This window comes from Vigna unguiculata, chromosome 10, assembly GCF_037176805.1.
Source record: "Vigna unguiculata cultivar grain cowpea cultivar isolate G323 ecotype 2 chromosome 10, ASM3717680v1, whole genome shotgun sequence".
Classification (NCBI taxonomy): Eukaryota; Viridiplantae; Streptophyta; class Magnoliopsida; order Fabales; family Fabaceae; genus Vigna; species Vigna unguiculata.
The window spans coordinates 37872371-37883762 of record NC_140801.1 but is presented as its reverse complement, the minus strand read 5'-3'; the positions used below and the strand labels follow the sequence as shown (position 1 = coordinate 37883762).

The 11392-nt window shown below is 26.6% G+C and overlaps 1 protein-coding gene across 1 annotated transcript; it reads right to left on the bottom strand.

Moving 5' to 3' along the window:
* Positions 1-1112: 1112 nt before the first annotated feature.
* Positions 1113-2064, bottom strand: LOC146882525 (uncharacterized). The gene is made up of 3 exons (XM_085667591.1): positions 1764-2064; positions 1560-1665; positions 1113-1466 (listed from the first exon to the last, which is right to left on the bottom strand). The coding sequence occupies exons 1-3, from the start codon at positions 1874-1876 to the stop codon at positions 1356-1358; spliced, it is 330 nt and encodes a 109-aa protein (XP_085523717.1). The 5' UTR covers positions 1877-2064; the 3' UTR covers positions 1113-1355.
* Positions 2065-11392: the final 9328 nt, after the last annotated feature.

Genomic DNA, 11392 nt, shown 5'->3' with positions numbered 1-11392 from the left:
TATTTTATTAAGTTAAATTTAATTAAAATTAAAATTAAAATTAGATTTTATTAGCTTAAATTTAATTAAAATTAAAATTAAAATTTAATTTATATTTTTTATTTATATTTTTTATTATTTTTATAATTTTATTTAAAAAATTTATGAAACATATATATTTTTTAAATATTTGTGGGTATGTGGGTATTCACGGGAATCCGCGAGTTTTAAAAAAATCTGCGCTTATTTTTTAAGTAAATACCCATTGGATAAACACGGGTGGATAACAAGTGGATTTTATTTTGCGGGTCGGGTTGCGGGTAGGTACTATCCGTAAGTTTAACTATAATAATAATTATTATAATTAACTATTATTATTATTATTATTATTATTATTATTATTATTATTATTATTATTATTGTTATTGTTGTTGTTGTTACTAAACGGGTGGGTAACAGATGGATTTTATTTTAAGGGTCGGGTTACAGGTAAGTTCTATCCGTACCCGACCCGATCTGTTGTTATCCCTAACTCTAACTATAATAATAATTATTATTAACTATAATTATTATTATTGTTATTGTTATGAACTATAATTATTATGATTATTATTACTATCAAGTATAAGTATTACTATCAATATTATTAACTATAATTATTTTTATTATTATATTACTATAATTATTATTATTATTATTAATAAGAACTATAATTATTATAATAGTTATTATTAATAATATTATTATTATTATATTATTATTACGGTCACATTTTAATTTTACTTACTATATAGGTTCATGTTTCAATTTCATCATTCTTATTTGTTTTGTTGTTCATTTATCTTTGCATTTGAACAATTATTTTAATTCAAAAAAATAGTTGCTAAAATTAGTAAAGCAATAAAACTAAAAATAATTTTTTTATTATAAATAATTATTTAAATTGTAAGTATAATAATTAAGAGGATAAAATTAAAAAAAAAACAAAAAATGACATTAAAGATATTTATCTCTTTATATATGTACTTGTATTATTATTATTAATATTTTTCTAGTGGTATTATTATTATTATTATTATTATTATTATTATTATTATTATTCTTATTATTATTATTATTATTATGGTTAGATACACAATTTACTTTTATTTACTACCACCAGTACAATAAGGACTTTTTGTCCCGGTTATTTTTCACATTTTGCCTCAGATCTAGAATCGAGGTATATTGGAGCGAGGCCAAAAGATATACCTAATTTTATGCCTCAGTTATTTCAAAACCGGTGTCATATATCCAGTTTTCTGCCTCGGGTCAGATAGGACCGAGGCCATAGGGTAAAATATGAAAATCTGAATATTTTAGAATCCACGGGTCACTCAAGACGCGATTTTGTGATCGAGCCAGGAGCACCTCTGTTCTGAGGCACTGATGTTTGCGAGCTTCGAAGCCAAAGCTCGGGACTTGTCGGCTTGCAACTCCTTCTCGGCCTGAATTGTAGGAAATGAAGATTCAGATCTTAGCACGGTTGTGGGAAATTGAAGGGGAAAATAATGAAAATGTGGCGGTGAATCAAATTGGACCTGGAGAAGAGAGAGGCGTTGGATTCGAGTACGGTCCATCTGGTGGAGACGCTCGCGGAATGCGGAGGAAAAGGTGGTAAAGTGGTGGTGGGAAATCACTGTTGCGCTGCCAGATGATAACAACAATGAATAAATTGACAATTGATAGAACCCCTAAACTGCTTTTCCTCGACAACAAAGTGTGTTTTTTCCCATTAAACTAACCTCCACAGCAACCAATTTGCTCTGAATCCCGCGTTCCACCCGGGCTTTGCATCAGGATCGAGAAATGTAACCACGTCCCCATCTTCCAAAAGACTCATCCATAGGAAAGGCATTTTTGTGACTCCATAGGTGAGGGATTCGGAAGGGGAAACCCTAGACGCGGAGATAAACGAGGGACCCCATTCGAAGAATAGCAACAAAGGGGTTTCAGATCCGTGAGAGAGAGAGAGAGCGCATGAGAGAGAGAGATCGAGAGAGAGACGCGAAATGGAGGTGTAGCACAGGGTGGCTGGAGGGTGTGGTGGCAGTGGGTGCAACGGAGAGAGAGAGAGAGCGCGAGAGAGAGAGGGGGGAAAGAGTTGCAGATGTATTATGGGATCATATTTCAATTACTTGTTATTTTCATTTGTTTTATTGTTAATGTATATCTTTATATATAATTATAAATTATTATTGTTAAGGTTAGTCTTGATATTAGTATTGACACTAATATTTATGACAAATATTATTATTATTGTCATTAGTTTGTTATTATTGGTACCATTATTATTTTTTTTATTATTATTATTACTACTATTTATAGTTGTGCTATTATTAAGAGTTTTTTTCATTATAAAAAATATTATTATACTAAATATTTTTGTTAAATAGATTTTTAATCTTTTAAATTTATAATTTATATTATTATTATTAGTATTCTTAAAGGTTAAATAAATATAATAACAATTATATTAATATTATAAAAAGATTTGAAATAAAAACAAAAAATAAAAAAAGTCGTGCGTGTGTACAGATCAGAAGCTATTATAATTATTTTATAAAATTAATTAATTGCATCATATTCTAATGCCAATTTTATTTGTTATATTTAAAACTGAAATTATTATCTTATCACTTAAATTTACTATTTTATTACTTTAATAGTAATATTTACAACAATATAACATATTTTGTGTGATATTTCATTAAATAATATTTTTATTATTTTATTATTTTAATAAATAAAATAAAAAATATGCGTACGCACATGTTGGTATATTAACTTAATCAATTTATATATATTATTAATTTATAATATAATATAAATAAAAAAAACATACATGTGTTTACGCTAATAAACATGAAAAAAATTCAGTTTTATCATTCAATGCTAATTTATGGTAAAATGTGCCGATATGATTATTTTCTATAGTTATAATTAACTTAAAAAGCTTGATTCATAATAATCTGATTTCAGATAATTGATGATTCTCTTATTTAAATTAATTTGTATTTTAAGAATGCAAAATCTACAAAGCTCTCCTACGTTCATAGCACAATGGAAATATCGTCTACACTTGCTCCGTTCCCCGATAGATATAGCAAGAAAAAACAATATTTATTTCAACTTGTTATGCAAGCTATGAATGTAAGGAGCATCTCAACTTGATTCACACACTCATCATGAGTTAAACTAAAAAGAATTCAACTAATTCACATATTCATGTTTTTTTAGTTAAAATTTTACAATCCAACTCTACACATCACGGTGTTAGCTCACTTACAAATATATTTTTTTGTTGCAATTTATTTTATATATTTATTATATTACAATGAGAGTGAACTGATTTAATTTATTTTTTGTAAAAGTGAATTGAGTCAACACAATTCACACACTCATCACGAGTTGAACTAAAAAGAGTCAGTTCAACTAATTCACATTTCATGTTTTCTTAGTTAAAAATTTTGCAATCCAGCTCTACACATCACGGTGTTGGCTCACTTACAAATATTTTCTTTTGTTGCAATTTATTTTACATATTTATTGTATTACAATGAGAGTGAACTGATTCAATTTATTTTTTGTAAAAGTGAATCAAAATGTTCGCCTAATTCTCGAAATATTATTATAAAGATAATAGTTAAATATTAAGATATCAACGTATACAGTGGCGGAACTTCAACAAAAATTTTAGGGGGCCAAATTATATTTGTTATATATAAATTATTTTTTTAGTTAAAAAAAGTTTTCATTTTCTTACATCATTTTTTCTATTCAAAACAAGCACTCATAACAATAGAATCCAAAAAATATGACAATAATATATATAAAAATGTAGCATAAAATTTATCATCAACAATAATATATTAAAAAAAGGAGCAAAAGTTACTTTCCAGGATCACATTCTAAAGCATTTAAAAATTCATTATATACAACTATAGGAACTTTAGAGAGTTGTTTTTTCATTTTCTTCAATTTTTGGATTCTCATAAAGTTTCTCAAGTTTATATGACATAGATGTACTTTTTTCATCTTCATCACAAGCCTTCCATTTAAAAAAAAAATAAATTATTTTACTCTTTGCCATAATTTTTCTAATATAAACTTGTCACCTCTCACCTATTTAGAAAAATATTAAATTATGAATATCCTAAACTAAATCTTAAAACCAAGACTCAATATTCTAAGAAAAATAATAACTTCTAGATTATTACATTTCCTTATCTTAGATATTCATAATCTTGTTCTTCCCTTACACGACTTAAAAGTCTAAAATAGCTCTATCTACTCAAATAAGAGTTTGATGAACAATTAAAGCATGATTTTATGATCTCTAACCGATAGAGATATGCCTAAAGCGTAAAAAAGGCACATATTACATCGAAAAAAAAAGAGAGTAAAAAATAAATTTATTCAAAAGAAAAAATTGTTCAATCCAAAATGTTCCTTATCTCCTCAATTTTTTCCTGGTGCAATTTGATTTTGAAAAAAAAAATAAAAAATTGATGATGAAAATTGAAATAGAAACAAAAAAAGAGAAAGAGATAGAGACACGAAAAAAAGAAAAACCAAATAAAGAAGTAAAAGAAATTATAATAAAAAAGAAAAAGATAATTTTTAAATTTAAAAAAGGTTTTTCTAAACTAAATTAATATAAATAAAATTATAATATATAAAATATTTTTTAAAAATATATAAAAAATTAGAAAAAAAAAGTGTTGGGGGAGCCATGGCTCCCCTATGTCAACACTAAGTTCCACCCCTGAACGTATATAACATGACGAATAAATTAATTAAATATTCAACTTATTCAAATATTATTGAGCAACATTGTAACTAATGGCGGATTATAGTAATGACAAAGGCGGGCCATGGCCCCCCAAATTATTTTATAATTATTTTAAATATATTTTTTAAAAACTTAACATTTTTAATATATTTATATATTTGATATTCTAAAATATTTGATTGTTTAAACTTAATCATTATAAATAAAAATTAATTACAATAAAATTGTAAAAATTACTTATATTTAATTTATAATTATAATAATAACAATAATTTTGTTTTTATTTTTTTTATTATCATAAAAAGTAAATACAATATTTTTACTAGTTTATATAAAAAATTTAGAATTATTCTTTCAGTTTCAATTTTCGTTCAAAAATATCAAGCTGGTCTTCTAATTTTTTTTTTCTCAATTTAGTCCCGATTTTTGAAAAAAATGATGCAATTTGGTCGTTTTTCGTTAAATTTCTTGAATTAGATCAATGTCTTTTCATCACAATTGAAGTTGTGAATAAAAATGATTTGCTTTATTAGTGTAATTGACATAATCCTACTGTCAATTTTAATGAAAAATCTTTGCTACATTTCAAAATATTTAACGAAAATGATGATCCAATTGAGATTAAAAAAAAAACTAGAGAACCAATTTGACATTTTTGGACGAAAAAATGAACCAAAAGAGTAATTCAACCAAAATTTTGGCAATCCCAAATTATTGGTTGAAGATCCGCCACTGATTGTAACATTTAACAATATAAAATTGTGAACCTATATAATTTAGAAGTACTAAATAATTATAACAAACAAATTTAAAAAAAAAATCGTAAAAATATGTTGGTTGATTAAGTGGGTTAACCTGGTTCAAACCCATTTAACCTGTGAATTAAGTGAGCAATGTTTAGTTCCACCCACTTTAAAAAAAGGATTAAACATTCAACTTGTTCAAATATTTTTGAGCAATATTGTTGCCAATGACGGATTATAGTAATGACAAAGGCGGGCCATAGCCCCCCAAATTATTTTATAATTATATAATTTTAAATATATTTTTAAATTTTTTTTAGTATTTTTAATATATTTATATATTTGATATTCTAAAATTGTTTTTATACATCTATATCTATATATAAAGATTTTTTTGTTCTGCATATTTATTTTTCACTTTTATCTTTTAAATATTTTTTAAATAAAAATAATTATTTTATAAATATTATCTTTAAATGCACATTTGTTTAATTTAATCATTTTTTATTTGATTGTTTAAACTTAATCATTATAAATAAAAATTAATTACAATAAAATTGTAAAAATTACTTATATTTAATTTTATAATTATAATAATAACACTAATTTTATTTTTATTTTTTTATTATCATAAAAAGTAAATACAATGTTTTTACTAGTTTATATAAAAAATTTAGACTTACTCTCTCAATTTCTATTTTCGTTCAAAAATATCAAGTTGGTCTTTTAATTTTTTTTTGTCTCAATTTAGTCATGATTTTTGAAAAAAATGATGCAATTTGGTCATTTTTCGTTAAATTTCTTGAATTAGATCAAGGTTTTTTCATCACAATTGAAGTTATCAATAAGGATGGTTTGCTTTGTTAGTGTAATTGACATAATCCTACTGTCAATTTTAATGAAAAATCTTAGCTACATTTCAAAGTATTTAACGAAAATGATGATCAAATTGCATCAATCTTTAAAAATCAGGACCAAATTGAGTTTTAAAAAAATTAGAGGATCAACTTGAGATTTTCGGATCAAAAAATGAACCATAAAAGGTAATTCAACCAAAATTTTGGCACCCCAAAAATATTGGTTGAAGATCCACCACTGATCGTAATATTTAAAAATATTAAATTGTGAACCTATATAATTAGAAGTACTAAATAATTATAACAAACAAATTTTAAAACAATCGTAAAAAGATGTTGGTTGATTAAGTGGGTTAACCTGGTTCAAACCCATTTAATCCATGGGTTAAGCGAGCAGGGTTCAGTTCAACCCATAGATTGAAACCCATTTTGACATCTCTAGCTTAGGGATGTCAAAAAAATCCATACTCACGGTACCGATGGATAAAACCCGCAACAGGTAAGAAATGAATATTAAAAATGGATACCCGCTACCCACGGGTACGGGTATTTTTGATACCCACATGTTAACGGGGCGGGTACGGGTATCATAGTATCTGTACCCATGGATACCCGTACCCACTAAATTTTAATTCACAAAAATACCGTCATATATATATATTAGTAAAAATACATTCTGAGTCTTCATTCAGTAATGGTGGTCAGATTCTTATCCCACATCGGAGTAGATTACTTCTAGATACTTGTGGACACATTAATGTGTCTCCAAGACTGGTTATGGAACAACATGGAAGGTAATGAAATTAACACTTTTACTTAGATATTTTAATTAAGTAATTGTTAGAAATTTTTAATGAACTTCTTATGTTTCTGACTCTTCTAGATTAAAATTGGACAACATGAAACTTTATACAATGTTGCATGATGTGGACATTTATGAAGTTAGTAATTAGTCAAAAATAAACTACAATGTAAATTGTTAGTGATTTTTTATTTGTTTGTTTTTTAGGAATCAATCGGAGAAAGTGGACATATTGATCTAAGCACTAATTATGGTTAAATATTTGTTTTTCTATTTATTTTTGTAAATACCCGCGGGTAACCGTGGATATGAAAAAAATAGATGGGTACCTGCATAACGGATACCCGACGGATATGGGTACGGATACAAGACGAATATTTATCCAACAGGTGGGTACGTAGGAGCTATTATCTATACGCTACCCACCCCGTTAACATCCTACTCTAGCTATAAGTATATATCGATATAATAGAAAAGGTTAAATTTACACAAAGTGCAAAAATATTATTAAAAGAAATAAATATATGGTAATTTCCAAAACATATAATTTACGTCCTTATTGCATTGAACCTTAATTAGATTCCCATTTTTTAATGGAATTTTTTTTTTCCGGAAAAAACAAGTGTAGGGTAAGTATTATCAATATTACTAATTCCATTAAAAAATAAACTAGACAATCAATTTTCAACATCTTATATTCAAATATAACTATTTTCAAGTGATAAAGTATTCATCAAACACTTTCAAAAAAAAAGAAGATTCACTTAATTTAACTATATAATAACTTTTAATCTAAATAGCATTTTATGTAAAATATAATAAATTCACATTTTAAGGTAATAATATTTCCATTTTTAAACAATTTATTTCATGATATTTTTTACCCACACAAACTTCAAAAGTAATACTTAAAATATCTCGATTCTTAAGTAAATCAATTCAAAAATTCAAGAGTCATACATCCTTTAAATTTAATTTATCAAGAAACTAAACACTAAAGGAAATCACAATGTACAAACTGCATGAAGAAACTTCGGGATTACATATCATAAAGGGAATGTGTAATAGGAATAATAAAGATTGCGATGGACATTGAAAACTTTTAAAATATGGGTATTAGAAAAATGTATTGGATCATTGATGCTCGTGAGAAAGTGGGAAATTTGTCTAAGTGTCATATTTGCAATAATTTTTTCTTTGAAAGGCGTGATGAAATCACTTGTAATATTGAAGAATGATATTTCCTTCAAATGGATTGTGAGCCATTGAATTTTGAGGATGCTTTAAACAATTAAAGGTTGAGACTTGTTATGGAAGATGAGATCAATTCAATCAAGAAGAATGATACTTGGAAATTAACAACTATTTTCAAAAGTCATGAAGAAATTAGAATAAAATGGGTATACAAGGCAAAACTCATTCTAAAAGGTTATAAGTCTATGTAAGCACCAGTCAAGAATATGATATTTCATGATCGTAAGAAGCATACACACAAAATATTATTTGATAACAGAATCCATTTCTAAAAAGGAAGTGGAGCTCAAATATGTCAAGATTCAAGATCAAGTTAGTTGCAAATATCTTCATGAAATCACTAAAATTGAAGAGTTTCAAAGGGTAAGAGCAAAGATTGGTGTAAAAAAAAATTAAATTAAGAGAGAGAATTATAATTTGAAATATAGAAATATCTAGAATGCTTCGGTGTTTTCCTAAGTAAAGTTTAGAAAAACTAATAAGTTTATAATTAAGAAGGGTGTACAAACGAAAATGATATTTTGACTTTTATTTCTGGCACACTTTTGACACTCCTTACGTTCATAACAATTATAATTTTTAGTTCCATTTTTTCATTTCTCTTTCTAACGCTCGCATGTATGCATTTGAAGGCAAAACAATTTCATGTTTCGTAGAGAAAATCGAAAATATTTCGTCTTTGACGAGAGTAAAAAGCACGACGTCTCGTTGGTGTACTCCATGACATTGGGTGGATTGTGAATGTGGTTGATTGGAAATGTTTTCACTCCATCAGATGAAATATTTTTTCTTTTCTCTACGAAATATTATTTCCAAACGCACATGTGCGAGTTGGAAAGAAAAATGAAAACATGAAACTAAAAATTATAACTACTGACTCCTAAGAAATGTCAAAAGTGAGTCAAAAGTAAGAATTAAATTATCATTTTTGTTTATTAAATAAGGTCCTAGAAGAGACTATGTATCTCTCCATGAAATACCTATAAAACCCCGTTATATTAGGCATTTTTAATCAGTGAAATTTGAGTTCCCTTACCTCCTTCCTCTAACAGAAAGTTAGCTTGGTGGTCTTCTTTTCTTATATAATGGAAGAAAACCATTGAAATTATGAGTTAATCCATATAAAAGAATATCACAACCCAAAAACTTAAATATAATATTAGGTTTTTAATCATGTATCATTTATGTTACACATTTTTATTTCATGTGAAACTTCAAATTTGTCAAAATCATTAAGAAAACACTTCTCTACATCTAAGCGCCACAAACACACGAGTGTGTTTTTCAGTTTTTTTTTCCTGTTTTTCTGTTTTTCATATTTGTGTTCTCTTTTCTCTGCTAAATATAGCGGTTTCTTGAATAATTGTTTGGTTTCATTCCTGTCTTTTCCTTTTGCTCTTGATCTTTAGATCACCCTCTCTTCTTGGTTTCCTAGTGATTTAGTAGTTTTGTACGTGATGATAACAAGGAGCATCCAAGTTTTAATTATTTGCCGCTATATAGAGGTTCTTAAGAGAACTCACCTTAAATTTCTAATATTTTTGCTACTTCAGATGGGCTCTTTAAAATGAATGATAGATGGATATTACTGTAAGTAATTATTGATTACTAACTGCGGTTAATATTCTCTTTCGATCCTTAGCGTGCTTGGGAACCATGTTATCTATTGCTATACATGTTAAAAGAAATAGTTTACTGCAACTACATGAGTTAAATGGAACTAAGAAGCGATTTATTTTATCCATGTGATACTATGCGGGGGTTATACTATTAAATAACTAATGCATTGCATACTATGCGGAATCTTCAACGTGCCAAAGTTGGATTTATCTATGAACTGCGACAACCATGAACAGTCTCTTAGATAAACTTTGGCAACAACCGTGTTATAAAGAACTACAACGTCCAACCCAATTAAATTAAATTATTTTAAATGTTAACTCATTTTAAAGTAATTCCTTCTTTTATAAATTTGTATTCTTGAAACGATTAACTTTATGTATGATATTTTGTTCAAACAATTACGTGTAAATTGTAAATATTAATTATTTTTCTAAATATTTGTAATAAGTGAATTACGTTTACAATGCTAGATTCTCTTTCTATCTAATCTAATAATTAGTAAAGATTTGCATTCAGATTTGTCTTGGTCGACTGGAGTTGGTCGAGACTACAAATCAAACCAAGTTGAATGTTAAATTCTCTATTTTGTTAGAGAAATTAGTTACAATTTTTCTTGTTATTAATTTCTCTCTAATTTGCAAGAAAATTGTGAAGGAAGATGATAGTTAATTTGTAGTAAAACAACTATTTGTTAGAACATAAATCTGTCACTAATTATTTTTAATTAAAAATAAATAAAAAGATAAAATTAATTTTTATATAAATAAAATAAGTTTAAAAATATTAATAATTTAAATACATTGTTATTTATTATTTAATATTTATATGAAATATTAACTTAAAGAAAAGAATGCGATAACAAAAATATTAGTATTTGATATTGAAATCATCAAATAAAAACTTACTCTATTAATTATTAAGTTTATAGATAAACAATAATAATATTTATGAAGAAATTTTCCATAAGACTTTTAATTTACTTTTTGTATTTTCACAATTGAAATGCACATGACAATAGATGCTTAACGTTGTGGGAAAACATTTGATAGGTTTTCCCTCGCTAATTGAATTCGTTCATCTCCTTCTCAAAGTTGTATACTGACTCGGTTTCGAAGAAAATGTAGAATGTGCTTTCGTTCATCTCCCTCTCATCGCATTACCTTATCACTACTGTTCACTGTGGGTTCTACCTCTCATTGTAGGTTCGCTTGCTCCTAATCGGTAACTTACTCTTCTCTTTGCTATTCCATCTTCAATATTCCACTCACTCATGACAATACTTTTCTGTTTAAGAGCTCAT